This window comes from Geospiza fortis, unplaced genomic scaffold, assembly GCF_000277835.1.
Source record: "Geospiza fortis unplaced genomic scaffold, GeoFor_1.0 scaffold279, whole genome shotgun sequence".
Taxonomy (NCBI): domain Eukaryota; kingdom Metazoa; phylum Chordata; class Aves; order Passeriformes; family Thraupidae; genus Geospiza; species Geospiza fortis.
The window spans coordinates 936,623-954,075 of record NW_005054352.1 but is presented as its reverse complement, the minus strand read 5'-3'; the positions used below and the strand labels follow the sequence as shown (position 1 = coordinate 954,075).

At 34.5% G+C, this 17,453-nt stretch overlaps 1 protein-coding gene across 1 annotated transcript in view; it reads right to left on the bottom strand.

Moving 5' to 3' along the window:
- Positions 1-17,248, bottom strand: part of ADGRV1 (adhesion G protein-coupled receptor V1) — a 280,024-nt gene extending 262,776 nt beyond the window's left edge. Inside the window, exons 1-6 of the mRNA XM_031058954.1 lie at positions 17,068-17,248; positions 5,589-5,773; positions 4,526-4,675; positions 3,318-3,413; positions 2,123-2,227; positions 687-800 (exon numbers count right to left, since the gene is read on the bottom strand). Coding sequence (XP_030914814.1) covers positions 687-800; positions 2,123-2,227; positions 3,318-3,413; positions 4,526-4,675; positions 5,589-5,773; positions 17,068-17,089 — 672 coding nt within the window. The 5' untranslated portion in view covers positions 17,090-17,248. The remainder of the gene's footprint in view (positions 1-686; positions 801-2,122; positions 2,228-3,317; positions 3,414-4,525; positions 4,676-5,588; positions 5,774-17,067) is intronic.
- Positions 17,249-17,453: the final 205 nt, after the last annotated feature.

Sequence of the window (17,453 nt, the reverse complement as noted above, 5' to 3'; positions counted from 1 at the left end):
GAGTGAAAAAGCATTAGAAGAACCTCTCAGAGGAAAAAAAACACATCTCCCCACAAACCAAAATAATTCTTTTCATATATAAGTGAAAGAATTAATACAACTAATCTGAAAGAGATATTTCTACACGGCAGTTTGGCACAGTCTCTTAAATACTAGTATGAGTATAGACTTGGGAGTATAGACTATTTTCCATAATTAGCTTAAAAGCTTCCCACTTTTATCACAGACACTTTTCTTCCCCCTATGTAATTTTTTAGTGAATTTCCTTATCAAGTTGTTCAGCGTCCCATTCACACAGTAAATATAGAAATGTCAGTCTAATAAGATGAACCTCTATGTAGTTAAAGAACATTGTCCTTGACAATACAACAACTTCACTATTCCATCTGAATAAAAATATAAAGCTTTCTTGATTATTTATACTTTTACTGTACAGTACCTAATAGATCTAGTCTGAGCAGTCAGGGCATATTCAGAAACCAAAAATATTAATTGATGAGAAATACAGAGGCAACATTGAAAGGATAAAATGATAGTCCACAGAGACAAAACTGAATATCCTTTATGAAGCAGAAGGACTTGTAGCCCTGTTTGAGCTAAGCATTTTTATAACATAATATAAAAAGTCCCTCCAGAACAACAGTCAATCTATACATCCAAAGCAAAAATTGTCAGTTTGTTTTTACCTGATCGTCAAGCACTGTTAAATTATAAATCAACACTGATATCCCAGGGGTAAATGTAATATTACCCCTGGCTGGACTGAAGTCTTCTTCAGGTGGGTTTGGTCCATCTTCTATCTGCAAACAATTGTTTTTTATTATAAGAAACATATAGAGCATGCATAAAAATCCAGTAAAATAGTCAATATACAGTGTGTGAAATGCATAAGAAATTGTTATTTATTCACTCCCAATCATATGCTCATACATTCAGTTGTGAAAATCTACTCTTTTTCGGAAGATGGAGTAAATCAGAGTAGGCACTTTGAAGAAATTATGTATGCCAGAGAAAGAAAACTACTTCTATACAGGCCTTTTGAGAACTCTTTGGTATCTACTGATGCATAACTGACTCTTTTAAATAATAAAAAGATAGTCCTTCTCCTTTAATTTAACTAGCATTTTCTAATCAGTTCCAAGACAAGATTTACAAAATTACTCATTTTGTGACTTTTCTATCTTGACTGTGATACTAAGGAAATTACACTTAATACTAAAGCCTGAAAAAATAGTAAGACCCATAGAGGCAATATATTAGGATTTTGTTTTAGAAAATCTTGTAAATTTTTTCAACATATATATATATAAACTACATTTTGAGATTAACCTGATAAATTGTGCACAGAGCAGAATTTACTGGATTAAAAACAAATATATCTGCAATAAATAACATAAGAATCTCTAAACATTATCTATACATGCTGTATTTAGCTTGCAAGAACATCCACTAAAAATCTTTGAGATTTTGGCAAATCTAGATTAAATCTTTGATGACAATTGATAAAGGAATTTTGATAAGAAAAATAATTACCTGTAACTTTAAAAAAAGTAACAGAATCAGAACCAGACAAGGAAAAAAAAATCCCCCCTCTCACAATAAAGTCAGTAAGTATATCCCATTCACATGAAGTATGTGAGAAATGGCCTAAATATTCAAGTAATGATTTTGGAAGGTTGAAATGTCTGGGAATCCAAACTGCAATCTTATAGATACAGAAATTCACTTAATATTGAGCTCTACATTTACATGTTTGAAGGTGGCAAAAGCACCTTGAAAAGAGTCAGGTGTTTATAAACTTTGAAAAATATACAAGATATTTCTTGCACACTCAATAGACATTGTTTGCTAATAATACCAACAAATGCTGCTTCAAGTATCTTCCTAAAATACAGAGAATACTCATTTTTTAATATATTTTCATTTGTCCTAAATTAAGCAGTTAGATAACTGCAATATTTTCCATTTGAAAGGTAGTATCTTCCCATTTTATGAAACAGAATTAACAAATGGAGACATAGCTATTTAGTCCTTTCACTTTAATAAACACAGATAAGTTATGATTATGGTCTCGCAGCTTCATCTAATAGTCAAAGGTAAGATGCCTTTTTGATAAACTCACCTCAAAACTTACAATGACTGTCCCGTAGGTTCCTCTCTCCCTGATTAGAGTGAGAGGAACAATTTCGTTTCTGCCCCTAGGCTCATTCACTGTGATTAAGGCAGACTAATGAGGAAGAAAAGGGACAGGCAATAAGGCACAGATCAAATATCACAGCAGAAGGAAGAAATTGTTACTGTAGAAATACCAAACTCCCACAGACAAGTTAATCCAATCTGCAAACCAGTCTGCTGATGGCATACATTTCCTAGCAACCAATTAGTTCAGCTAATAGAAAGCCTGAAAGGTTTGAGTTTAAAAAAATTATCATAATGTACGTTGAGTGGGTTTTCGTGGTTTTTGTTGGTGGTTGTTTTTGGTTTTTTGTAAATGAGTTTAGTTACGATACACTAAGTAAGCACTGGCATATGAGCACTGGTCATATTTACAGGAGTTCCTATCCATATTAAAAATAGGTTTTCTCCATTAAAATCTCATTTGTTAGATAACTAGACAATGGACTCTGTCTATCAAATTGTTATAGCTGAGAGATTTCAAAGACTTACAACACTTCAGGGAGCAGCATGGATTAATACTATGGTGCTAAAAACTTTTCATATTGGATTTTTTCAGGGAAGTCTTCTAAAAAGTTTATTGTCACAGTGCGAGCAATAAAGTAGTTTCTCTTTCTGCTAACACAAACTTTGTATTATTGCAAATATCCTCCATGCCACTAGAGTCACACCACTCTTATCCCTAGAAGGTATTACATTATGCATAGATCATGATTGATGCTCTTACAGCTTGAGAGTTAACTATAAAATTGCTCACTTAAGACGGCAAAAAGGTATATATTCTTAAAATTCCCAAGTCACCTCTTCAACTTTCCTAGGATATTAGTCCTCATTTCCTGTATAGTACATTGAGGGGCTGAACAATTTCTAAAAGCTTTATATTTAGATGAGCAACACAGACATTCACCCAAGTTTGAGGATCTCGGGCAACGTTTCAACATCTAAAAGCATATAGAAATATTAAAGCTGTATATATGTATGAATTGCATACATATGTATGAATTATCTCAAGAAATGTTTTCAGAGATGTAACTCAGAATCTGTCTTCAAGGGATTTGGGTGAATAACTAACCAGCATCTTTGACAATTTCACCTTTATGTTTACTAAAATGTTCTAAGATATACCATATAGAAAGTCATACCATGTTGAAAGATATTATTCCAAAGGCATTGTCATTTGATAAGATTGTTACAGTGACAGATTTGGGAGTGCCAAGCTTTATCCGTGGAGATGGTTTCTACAATTAAAACCAAAATAAAATATTAAGTATGGTAACAGAAAAAAAAAAAAGCATTTTGATGTTACTGTCTCTTAAAAGTTAATATTAGCTTACAAAAAATGTATGTCTTTTTATTATATATCACAATGACAATTGTTTAAAGCAATAGAATCACTAAGGTCATTCCTAATTACTGTGAAAATACACTGTAAACAATCAACAATAAAGTGCTTGAAACAAACTGCAAATGATTAACAATAGTTAAGAAATTAGTAACAGCATATCAATAGAGAACCATATACGAAGCATCTAACACTGCCAGGAATTGCAAAGTTGTTCTTTTTCCCCTAACATTTGTATAAAGCTGAAAGTTTGAAGCTATTACAGTGGGATACCAGCTAAAGGATTTACTGGAACAGCAACTATAAGAAGCAAGTCTTTATAGCATTGTAAAACTGAGCTAGATTTACAAATCAAAGTAAGAAGGAAGGAAAAATATGCATTTTTATATTCACTGCAAACATCCCCATAGATGTGTAATATTGGCAATGAAATAGAAATATTTTTATGGAATTTACATCTTACTTAGTCATGAACTGTTAGCTAAAAATATATGAATGTGAACCCCTCTCTTGTAGCGTAACTCCTGTGAGACAGAACAATATGAAGAAATTTATTGGCAAATATTTATAAAATAAATTGTTTGGGTTTAGATAAGTCATATTTAACCTCTGCTTCTGGAGGACTGGAAGTCATCCTCTTTTTCTGCGACTTCCACCCTCTCCTCCATGCACATTCTAGGCAAGAAAACAGGAAAGGCTCTGTCTTCACAATCTAACTCTTCTGTGCTCTAGTACACCTTCAAATGTCCACAGCTGAATGCAATGCCTGCTCAAGTGTCAGGTGCAGCAACATGACACAGAGATATCCACAGAAATGCTTACTTTCTGAAGAGCAATAAGCATCATCCTGCTTGGATTGCAGATTTTAGCTCGTGCCTACTACTACTCACAAGCAGTAAGACCACACTGTAATCTGTGGCTTATAGTGAATGAATGAAATACCATTCACCTATATTAGATTATCCAATGTTTTCTGTGGAATAGATACATTGAAAAATTGAAACTTACCAGTAATGTCAAGTGAAATGTGAATGTTTCATCAGCCTCTGGAAGATCATCATCACAGACAGATATATACACTGTTCGGTTTGTTTCTGTATCCGGTATAAATGCAGCTGCATATGTGTCAAAAAAGTCTCCTGTGTTTTCTCCATCAATCTGCAATAAACCCAAAACCAAATGTCACCTCCTTCTTCTTTCAATGTTCTACATTACCATTCTAGACTCATTCAAACAGACTTTATTCCCTCTTTGCTGCACAAAGTCTTCCCCCTGCACATAATTCTTTCCCCTGCTGTCACAGAGTTAATTTCTGGACAGAAGGAACATAGATAATAACCTATTTCTTTCATGCTGAGCAAACAGGTGAAAAAAACAATAAAATGAACAGAACACTTTCTTCAGAACTATTTATGACTTTCTTCCCTGCAATTTGGTATCTTTTGCATAATGTACCATATGAAAAGATTTTTATTGGAAAAGCTATGCCTCTACAGGAAGCATAGATCTATACTCATAATACTCTACATGAATTAAACTTACCTTAGGATGTAACTGCCCTCTGCCTTCCATTCTAAGTACTGGAAGGAGCCTAGGCATTCAACCTAGATTAACAATTTGATCATGAAAGTTGGCAAGATTAAGTCTTCTAAAAAGAACTTCCCTTCTTTCATCTCAGTCAACATAAGAAAATTCCCCTAATTCTACTGTAAGGTAGGCGTTTAGAGGAGAGATTACAAAGGCAGTCATGTAAAAACAGCAAAGGGTCTAGACTAAGTTTACAGTTGGGCACTGAGACTAAATGGAGGAAAGCCACTGAACCAGCATAGCTGACACATCTGAATCATCCTTCTTAGAACCTGAAGGCTTGAAAGAACCATTGTGAAAAAGACTATTCTTCCTCTCAGAAGAGTGAAATTAGAAGTTCAGAGAAGAAGAAACAAAGAGGTTTTTGTCACTCTCACTTGTCTCTCTTATCAGTCACACAAAACTCTCCATGTATCTGAGTCCCAAAAAGCACTTTAAAAAATTATCCACAGTTACTGAGAATATAACTGCCATGGTTTCTTACCGACACAATTGCTGTGATGTTAGCAGGCTTCCCTGTCCTTTCAATTACAAGGCGTATAACAGTTGTACTTGTTTCATTGACTACAAATTCTGTTTGTCCACTGAACTTCACTTCTGTTTCTCCAGATATTAAATGAATGAGTAATGCTAAAAGCAAATAAACTAATAAAGAAGCAGAGGGCATCCCTATAGAAAAAAAAAGATATTAAAACAATTGTAAATGTAAAATACATAAAGCATTTGTGGTTGACCTTACCAATCCAGTTGGTCCCTCTCAAATCGTCACATACCATGATCATTTTGTGAGTGCCTGAATGAGATAAACACATGCAGAGGCCTCCACTACAACCAAGTCATATAATGTAAATATCATGTGTATCTAATTCTACTTTTATAATTTTCATTTAGTGATTTTCTAGACAGTACTTATCAACTTCTTCCAGTGGAGGAATAAGGAGCTTCTTTTAAGAAACAATATTTTTTTACATTACCAAAACTGTTTTCATTTTCTATCAACAATAATTAACTTCAAGGTTGACAGTTCAATTTCCACTTTCTTTGCTCTCTAGATTGTCTTTAAAAACACACAAAAAATTACAGGAAGGGTGAAGGGTTGGATACTTGCAGTCATCTCACAGATCATTTTCTGACATCTTATTCACCGTGCAATATCCTCACGCATTTGAATATGTATTTGAGTCTTATCCCATGATCCTTTCATGTGTTCCTGTCCCGGAGAACAACTGTGCTACTTGGCCACTGCAATCTTTATACAGGCAGACTTTGATTTTCTTTTATTTCTACACAACATCTAGTATTTTCTGTTAGGTTATGCAAACTTAAAACCAATGTTTTCTTTTACATTATCAATTTCTCATACATCAGAGTCCAGTTTTGTGATGTAAAATTCAATTTTAAGTCCCAGGGAAGTAATCTGTGAAAGTGTGATACTGTAAAAGAAAAACTTTTAAAAGAGTCTGGCACAACAAATTTCAAATTATTGCATTGCTCTGCAGAGGCTTATATTGTGCAGTGCTGACCAGAACTGAGAACGTGGATGCTGGATAGGGCAGATTGCTATCATAAGGATCTTAGAGGTTTTGGAAAAAAACAAGAGAACAAAGTGGTGCTCTAAACATCAAAATGCATTACAACATCAAACTTTAATTGAATTAGCTCCCTCACCAAGCTTTTTTTAATCTGTAATCACCATTTTACCCTATTACTCCTTAAAATTTCTGTACAAAAGGTACAAGCAGTATTTGTGTAATTAAATATTTAAATAAAATGTCAATTTGCTTAAATCCTCCTTTCAAGTGTTACAATTACCAGAAAAATCTGGTCAATTGTAGTTGTATAAACTGTACATAACATATTACATTACTATTTGCATATTAATAACATTTAAGATTAGACATGTTTGCAAAGCAGTTTGCTCTCATTATCTGAGTGGCAGTTATGAATATTTAATCATAAATCATCACTAAACGGCAAATGTCATGTGTACATTAAAACACATTTTTGTAAAATATGTGTCAAATTTGAATCAAAGCTGAGGTCCAGCACATACTCTGAATGATTTATGTTTGCAATCAGATAGTTTTAATTCTGGACTGAACAGATAATAACATAGCCTTCAGACAACTTTAACTAATGCAGCTTCAGAAAGATTTTGAGTCTTTGATTCATCGTTCAACAAATTCTGTCTGGGAAAGGATAAATTTTATGTTGTGAGGACTTGAAATAAAATGCTTTCAGGCAAGCTAAAGAACAAAAAGATCCACAGACAGGGCTTATTAACTATGTACAAATTGGAAGTGCAGTCAAGATGACCATCAATATTTTCCAGAGTACCTCCAAGCAAAGACTGGTGGATTGACAAAGTTAGTTGATTTTAATTACCTGTAACAATAAATTCATCTAGATCTCTTGAACATCACAGGGGGAACAGTGAAACAAAAAAAAAGTAAGAGCAAAAAATCAGGACTATTTTCTCTATGAAAACAGCTACTCTTTTCACCACCCACTTTTCACACCCACCACTCAAACAATTATCTGATTATGTCTGATTATTTCTGAAAAAAATGTCACACAGTAATGATTTTGCTGCATAGCTTCACACTACTCTAAGCTTCTATTACCAGGAACACAGTCCTTCAAGATAACTATGTCTCTTCCTAGGAATTCAGTATGTAACAGAACAACAGAAACAATGCTTGATTCCCACATATCTATCCATTCAGTACTAACTTTTGTATTAAACTGAGGAATTTGTTGACCTTTTAGCTTCATCTGTTACCTTGTCACAGACTTTGCCAATACCTTCCCACGGTACATGCTTCTAGTAAATAATACTGAAAACATGATCCTTGAGGGCAAGATTACGAAGTTTAGAATTACTTGAATTCTATTACTTCTACTAGAGAGCATTCTAAAACTATAGGATTACTCCTGTGGAACAAGAGAAGTTTCACAATCATACCATCAATTATTCAGCTGGTGTGTATCCTCCCTTGTTATGTTATTTGTACTAAGATTTACTTTGCACAGCCTACCAGAAGTAGTTTTTACTCTATTTATATAAACTACACTTTTAAAATTGTGATTTCTTTTTAAGTTGATATGACATAATATAATAAAAAACCATACGCCAAGACTAAGAGAATGCTGAAAAAAATTATTCAAATAGTTGAAGTCATATTATAGGTCCCAGTATTTTACTTAATTAAAAATGAACTCACTTTGTACACTAAATTCCTACATTAATTTATATGGGAATACAATTTGGTTTTTATTAATTATATGGCATAAAGTTCTGCAGAAGCCTTTGCAAGATCATGGATTACAAGACTCTTACTTCCCTCGCCTCATTAAACCACTGGTGACTCTAATTTGTAGCTTGTTTTTTAAATTAAGATGAAACTCAAGTCCTTGTTCACTGCTAAATTTTGGTAAACCATGCATTTGGTGATCAAGTACTCCCCTCTGTTTCAGCTAAATAATTTTGAGTTCATTTCTCTCCATCCAGGATATTGACATATTCTAGTTAAATTAGTTTAATAAGCCAAAGTCATTGCAATATTTTTATAACAACTACAAGCAATAGAACATCACACATCTTTAGAGTATGTTCAATGGATTAACTATTTGGTTGTCATGCTCTCACTTAAGCCATTTCAAACAATCATTTGTAGTACCAGTGGTAGTTCCAAACAATGCTATGTACTGAGGCCTAGATGATGTTTCTAAGTGATTCATAATAAAATTTTCTGGCATCAAAACCAAACCATACCTTTCAAATAATAATCTAGACATTTTAATGGTATTAAAGGATTTCAAAAACATCCCATTCTTCAAACACATAGTTTTTAAACAGTAAAGAAATCTAACTCAGAATTCTGAGTCATGGTCCCTAACACTTTATTTTAGTATGCATCTTACGGCACTTTTTGAAGCAAATTTGTATTTTCCACTAAAATATGAAATATTAGTGTAGAATCTAAAAAATCATATACTGATTCCACACAGTAATTTCCACAATACTGTCACAATTTATATAAGGAATAGCATTTCAATCTGTTGTTCAAGTTACACTTATGAAACTGGTGAATCACCAGGATTAACTTGCTGTTCATAGTCAGTTTCTGGAACAAATTTCAGACGAAGACTTTAAGGTTTATAAGGAATGAATGGTCTTTTCAGCAGATTTTTACACCAGCTTCTGTGCTTAATAAACTAAACTCTTAAGAATTAAAAGAGCTCCTGGCTGTTTTCTTTGAAGTGTGAGGGAATCTATAGCCCAATGGAACATGGAGAGACCAAGAAGGGAAATGAAAGGGCAGCTCCAGATTAAGTCTGAAATTAAATAAGCATAAAATGCTGGACAGGAAATGGGAAGTGGCAAAAGAAAGAGAGTTCGTGAACAAACTAGCAGATGGAAGAAGGGATTAAATATTCTTTACCTCAGAGTTTGTCACTGCTGTTCACAGGAGAAGCAACGATCTGAAGAAGCACCATTCCCACCCATCAGCTACAACCTGATTTACCACTTGCCCATCATTGAACAACTCACTTTATATTTCTAAAGCCCACAGACACAGACAAGCAAAAGTCCACTTTTCACTGCCTGTCCTTGTTTACTTCCCATGATTACAAATACCCAGCGAAGCCGAACATTAAAAAACTGGCATGCCTAGTACTTTGCATTGAGTACAGCATTACAACTATCAGTGGTTGCCAGAAAGAAGCCTATTCACAGCAGAGATGTAAGCACCCAGCAGCATCTTTGGCTGAATACAATAGAAGACAGATACATGTGCTCTTTCACACATGAAGTGGCAATTCTCTGTAGTACACAGGAACAACATAGAGCAAGAAGTTTAACAAGGTCATTGCCACTGCTGCACCTGTTGTAGAAACATATTGAAACCCTCCATATTTACAGCATTCTTTTCTTTTTGTATTCTCAGAACCTCTTGACATATACAACAGTATTGGAGAACAACCTGGGAAAGCAACAGGGATTATAAAAACTTTGATTTACCACACTTCTCCTTTTTACATTGTCACGGCTCCAAATTAAAGGAGAAATATTTTATTTCAGACTTGTTTTTTCCTTGCCTCAAAGTTCCCACAGTTCACACATATGAAAAAACAGGACACAACAAAAAACAGGCAGCAGGATAGCAGACATTACCCAAACCTGCTGTGCTGGTTGTTCTTCCTTCTTTGGTTTGGGCTTTTTGTTTAGATGTGGAATGAGTAAGACTTTCACTCTCATATATATTGGAAAAGAGACTTTTCAAAAGGTGTTATTTCAAAACAATATCCACCTATATCCCCTTTTTGCCCTCAACCTGTTTCAAAGTGAATAAAAAATTAGAATTACACTGACTTTGTGTGCATCCCTGGACCATGCTAATAGTTGCAGAGTCTATCTCACCAGTTTCCATGAACATTCTTCAGTGTTCCTTTTTTCTATATATTTTCCTGTCTTTCTCTTTACTACAAAGGCATGTCAGATGCCTGACATTCCCCTTCTTATTACTAATACAGGAAAGTGCTAACCGATGCACAAATTTTTAGCGCTACTAGGTGCTAAAAACCCCTTGATCAGCTTTCACTACCCTGAAGTTTTTGGTCTCAGTTGTCTGCTTCCCTAGTCACTACTGTTGCCTTGACAGAACAGTATCAACGAACATCAGGTGCTAAAAAGATTTATCTGCATTTGAAATTAATGACACTGCCATCAGTCAGTTATTCCCCTGACCACTTTCTTTCTAACGGTTGCAGTATTTTTTTTTCAGTAGTGTTATCTATTACCATAGGTATTACTAGGAATGGCAAATTTAATGTAACCTGAACATCTTCATATGATAATTCTTGCTCATTCAATCACCCTTTCTTAGAAAAGGCATGCATCCTTCAAAACAGACCTCTTATCCTAAGGAAGAAAGTATACTTAACTTGACTGCCACTATATTTATATTTACTAGTCAAGAAGGTACATTTATCCTCACAGCCAGGAACCAACACATAAAGCAGTAAAGGTGAAGCCAAGACAGAAGCATAAGGAGAAATCCAAATCATCTCACCCTGTTATGAGAGGTCGCTCAGAGTTAAAAAGTGTAAGAAGTCCAGAGTACCCCTTGCAAGTTTTCTGGCCATTTCTTTACATTTTCTCAGAAGAATTTGAGTCGATCTAAACTGTGTTCTTAATTTTTATGTTCTAAAACATATAATCATCACTGAAGAACCAAATGCTATCTCTTATGCCCAGCAATGCCAGAGATTTTCTGAGGTAACACTTGCTCTAATTGTGAGCAGCGAATAAAGGGCAAAACTCTCCTGCAGCAAGCAGAGGAAACAAAAGTCTTCCACAAAAATCTGCAACTACCTTATAATTTTCATGTCAAACAGAGAACCAAGAAATAATTTTGACTAGCTGTAAAATCTGGATTATTTTTACCCATACTACCTCCAGTGAACAACTTGGAGTTATTAAGGTGATTTTAAATTTAGAACAGAGATCAGAGTCTGATCTCTGTTATTGTAAATAAACTTTGGCTGAAATCTGCTAATTAACAATGTCAAAAAATACACCAGTAGAGATCCGAATTTGCTTAATGTTGAAGCACACTGACTTCATCTGCATAACTTTCAATTTATCTCACACAATTTACAAGAATCTATTAATATATAGGTCTAGCTACATACTGTGAAAAGCAAAACATTGTTTTTGAACATTCCTATGTACAGTATAAGGTAAAAGATAAATATATAGTTTTCAGCTCCACACTGGAAAATATCTTCCACCCATATAGTTCTAATGAACACAGTAGACATCTTTCACAAACAGAAATTAATTTTCCAGGTATTCCAGAACCAGGGCTAGCTTTTTACCTAGTAACTTTGCATCTAGTAACTTTTGCACCAAGTGACTTTAACTTCAGACACTTACTTACATAAGTAAGCACTTATACCCTCTCTTAAACTGTTTTTTGCACCAAAAAGTAAGGGGATTTAAAAAACACAACAAACAAAAAACCAACAACCAAACTAAATCAAAACAAAGCAAGACCCACACTAAGATGCCTAGCACTCCCAGCTCATACTTGTAGAAGTAACTGCAAGACTGAGCATGCCACAGGATCACACTCTTACACGTATGGAACCAGAAATCCAGCTGATGAAGGTCTGCTGGCTTCACGGCAAATCAGCCATTTATTATACTTCAGTAGAAATCTTAAACTTCACAATAATTTCACTTTGTATCTCAACTTTGGAGGTTTCTTGCACATCCTCCATGCTCTGACATAACAAATGCTGAGAACATATGTTGGCAGCTGAGGACAAAACAATCACAGTTTCAAATACCTACTATCTGCTGTGAAGGAAGTTCCATGGCCTGAATGAATAGCATATAACAGAAAAAGAAATCATGGGTTTCTGCAGTACAGTGGTTATTTTTTTTTTCATATTTAAAACTAAAAATAGAATCATAATTATACATAATTTATACATAATTTTATTGCAAGAAAAAACACCAAAACTTTAGGGTACAGAATAGTAAAATTAAACCTCACAGCGAGGATTAGATAGCATTGTTTCAGGTACACTGACAGAATTGTTGCTATCCATAATGGGTTCTTTAATACACATATATATGAACCAAACAGAATTTTTAATGTGTGCCTTAATTATTACAATAATTGAATCAGCGAGATTTTCTTGAGTTCAAAAAAGCATATTATTTGATACAAGAATTTAAGGCATATATAAAACAATCTTCTTTTCTACAGTAAAATGTAATAATTTTTCATTACATTGCAACAAATTATGTTGACTTAATTAAAAAATCTGTGTGTTGCAAAGTCCCCCTAAGACTTCTTTCTCTAGAAGTAAAAACACATTATTGTAATTTGTAAAGATGATTTGTGTGGGGCCCTCACTCTAATCTATACTATGTATTTATCCCTTAAATCTGGGCAATTTGTTTTTAGATAAAACACATAATAAAGTATTTATTTCTCAGAGAACAGAACACTTAAGCAAAATTTGTTTGGATCCAAAGCCTTCTTACGCTACTTTTATCATGTATTCTACTTTGCCTGGCTTTCTAAACCTTTTAACTCATGTCACAATTTATTAATCACTATTTAATAATTAGAATAATTCCCTTATTAACTGGGTATTTCTTTTCATTCTTCTAAGGCACCCTGCAGTCCAAGACAAGGAAACCTCTTTGTTGATTAGTTATTTAAGACCAGCAACAATAACTATGCAGGAAAGAAAGGTGCTTTGAGAGGATTACACAAAGCTAGTTCTCAACAGCACCAAGCCAAAAGCAGCAAATTACAAACCCACATACTTCATTGCATGTAACCAAATTGGCTGGTTGAAATGCTAATTGCCTTTCAGCAAAGCTAAAGGCAGACAGAGAACCCTGAGCTTCAAAGAGTGACAAGCATTTTTTACCCCACTTCTGCACCATTGTCTTGCTGAGAATTCTTCAAAATCTATTCATAAAGGTAGCTCTCTTCCTAACCTTTAAAAATGTGGGAAATTTCTAAAGCTCTCACCAATACCTCAGATCTGTTGGCTTGCCAAACCCATAACAGATGGCTGAATTAAGGCCATGTTAAATCCCTAATGAAGTAAAGCTAGAAACAATTCAGAGGAGTAACATATTGGATCAGTCCAAGATAAGTGACTGAGAAGTTTCTTTTGCCATCAGAAAATGAGAGTCATAACAGTTTTCTAATTAATGAATTTATACAAGATTAGATAAACAAAACTATCGTGGTATAGGACAAATATATATTGCTGTTACATTCTTGAGAAAATTCTGTCTTGATTAAAATAATCCACAAATACAAAAGGTCTGATAAACATCCAAAGCATCTTCTCTGTTGTTTAAGTTCACCAGATAAATTTAGTCTGACAAATATGCCTGTTTCAGCAAGTACCAGCATACTTATCTTAACTACAACCTGGGTTTGGATTTTCAAGTTATTTCAGTACAAGAAAATACAAGAAATTTAGTTTTACAGGAAATACTCATAAGCCAATCTATTAAGCTTTTTTTTCATAGTTTTCATTTTTTCATATTTCAGAGCTTGTAGTTTGAAAATTCTATCTGAAAACTGCCTCAAGTTCTCATAGACAAAGTAAGCTAGATCTTGGAAGTGTTTATTTACACAAAGTATTTCCCAGTGATATTATCCACTGAGAAAGTGACTTAAGCAAGTGAGAGTTTGCAGAAATTTGCAAAAACATTTGTGATTTAGTATTTTTTTCCCAAATAAAATATGTTACAGTGGGTCCACCTGGAGTAAGACAAATGGCAGGTAATATTGTTTTCCCCTGTCAATCTTTTTTTTCTTTCCTTAAGAAATAGTAATGACATTCCTATTAGACAGATGTAATTCTTGAATTTTTGGAACTATGACAATGCCTACAACTGATGGCAGTGTCTTTGTAAAATTCAGTTTTATTATGGAGATACTACAGAGCACCTGACTCTTAATATATATTGAGAAAAGCATTTAGACACTATATATACTTATATACAGTTATATATTTATATTGGCTATACTATAACTGGCCAGTCTTGTAGAGTTGTAATGCAAGCACAATTTCTACAAATGAGTACAGCCGATCAAGAGGATTACACATGTAAAAATAATTATATATGTGATCATATTTTTAGAAGGTCAAGGCCCAATAGTCCATGAGTAAATAATTTCAGCATCTATTTTTTATTTACTATTGCCTACCTACGTTTTTGTTTTTCTTAGTGAACAACTAAATTGACCTGATACCAGGAACACCTTGGAAGAGGCTGGGATTGTTCAGCAATAAAATTTAGCTAAATTGTATCAGCTACTCTATCTCAAATAATAGCAAGAGTCATACATAAATTTTACTGTTCCAATGCTTTCCAAAACACCTGGGACTAAAACACTTCTGATGTAGCTGAGACAAATTTTAAATTTCCCTTTCTTCAAAGTATGATGCAAGAACATATTTTTCCAATTTTTCAATGAAACATTTTAAAATTAAAGTTCTGTTAAGCTCATAGACAACTCTTAAACCATGTTTATTAAATATCCCCTTATTGTTACCATGTCACAATTCTGAACACCGATGGTAGCTGTATAACAACGTCAAAAGTGATTTATAGACCATCAATATTTTTCTCACAAACTGCTATAAATCATTGCTGCCCAATGAATGAGATCGTCACAGACCTCTGTAGTGGTAGTTTTCTTTAGTGTTACACAACTAAAGGAATATGCGATCATAGCTTTTCCAATACTTTAATTTCAGTCATCATATTTACATTCTAACTAAAATATTCATGTAAGCATTTGTAGGTTTAAGGGCTCTATTTTTTAATGGAATTCCAAAGCAAATAAAAACACATTGAAGATAATAAGCTTAAATAAAAATCCATGGGTAGTAGGGATTTTAATACAGGCTATGATTTAGACCCAGTTCTGAAAATTTCTTTCAAATAAAGCTTACAACAATTTCTCAGGGAAGAATTGCACAGTAGATTTGAATGCATGAGGATCAATCTCATTCACTAGCACCAACAATTTGAAACTTCTCCAACATTGTTTTTCAACGTTAAAAATACTGATAGCACAAATAAACTGCCCAGCACTAGACTTCACAAAAACAGATAACATTTTCCCATCAATTTTCATGTGTCCAGGACACAGACCACACTGACAATCTAATAAGCATGTGCTCCCATTATCAATGTTAATTAATTTATTCAGAGGTAACTTTAGTAAACATCATTGATATCTTCACCTAAAGCTATTAAAATACAAAAGTGTACTAAAAACTGCTAACGCACAAAACTGTGCTTTAGAAATCTATAAAAACATAAATATCAGTAACAACCACAAATTAGAAATTGTATACCCTTGAAATGTGGTAGCTCTTATATTATGAAACATTTGACAGTTTCAATTTTAAGCCTATTATGCTACAAATTATTGCATTTCCTCAGGAATCCAGTTCTTTTCAGTCTTTCAACACTAAGCCCTATTTAGTAGGAGAAGCTTGTTCTGGGCTTAAGAAACAGATAAACTAAATATATCACACTCTACCTTCAGTACTTAAACTGTCCTCGAGGCTGAGTCCCAAAATACTTAATACTTAACTAAAAGATCTATTCTAGAAAACATGCATAAAGTACTATCAAGAAAAAAAACCAAAAACACTTTTGGCTTCTATATAATGAATAGGATTTTTTAACATCACATGTTATTTCATATCTGCACTATAAAGCAATTACAGACTCATTAAAAAACAATGACTGATTTTTGGCAAGCAGTTCCATATACATTTGATCTTAACTTTATCTGGGTTAGCAAGAGTGAATTATGCAATGTCTTACATAGAATCAACACATCAAAAGCAAGAAGCAAAAGCAGTATTTCTAACTGTAATCACTTATGTCGTATTGTAATTATTAATGTTTAAAACTCATTCCTTGTTAGACAATGATTTGAAAAATCCATTCTTACTTTCAACTCACTCTCCTTTAAAATACACAGTGCATAGGCAGCTCCTCCCCTTCTATTTTCACCTAATTTAAACTGCCAATGTTTTACTCTTTTTTTGAGAGTCAAAAATTGTTGGCTTCAGACTGAGCTGCGCCCTGATAGCATCCCCTGAGAACAGAATTTTCCATTGGAAAGACTACAGTCTCCACCCTGCCTGGCTTTGCAGAGCAGAAAGAGAAGCTGCTGGAACAACAGAAACCTTAGCAGACTGTCACCCTCCAGCAGCCCCTCATGGATGGATGAGCGACAGGCTCAGCGTCTGCCGCTGCTAAACCCCGTCCCTGCCGCAACAGGTGCTGCCTGCAGAACATCAGGCTGGACAGGGAAGATCTCTGCAGCTGATACAGGATGCTTCCAAAGCAACTACTGCCTCAGAGAGAGGGACAATAAACATACCTGGACCCTGGGACAGGAACATCCGCGTCTTCTGGACTCCGCCAGCCGCTTGCACAACCCCTGTCACTCACGCATTATGCATTCCCGTCTCCTACTCCTCCCTCTGTTCTGAGCAGCGCCCAGCACTCTCCTCCCTCTCCTGACTGCTGCTGCCTTCCCACTGCTGCGGAGATAAAAGGGGGTGGGATGGAAGAGGAAAAAGTTTTTTCAAAGCCCAGCAACTGCCGCTGCACTGCCGCAGTTGAGATAGAGCTAGCCCCTCCCGCCAGTGCCTTGGCAGGTCTTCCACTCAGCTTGGGCTGCACTGTTGTATTACTCTGTACAGCAAAACTGACAGGTTTTATTATTGGATTATGACAGATTTTGGATTTAAGTTCTCAGTGGCA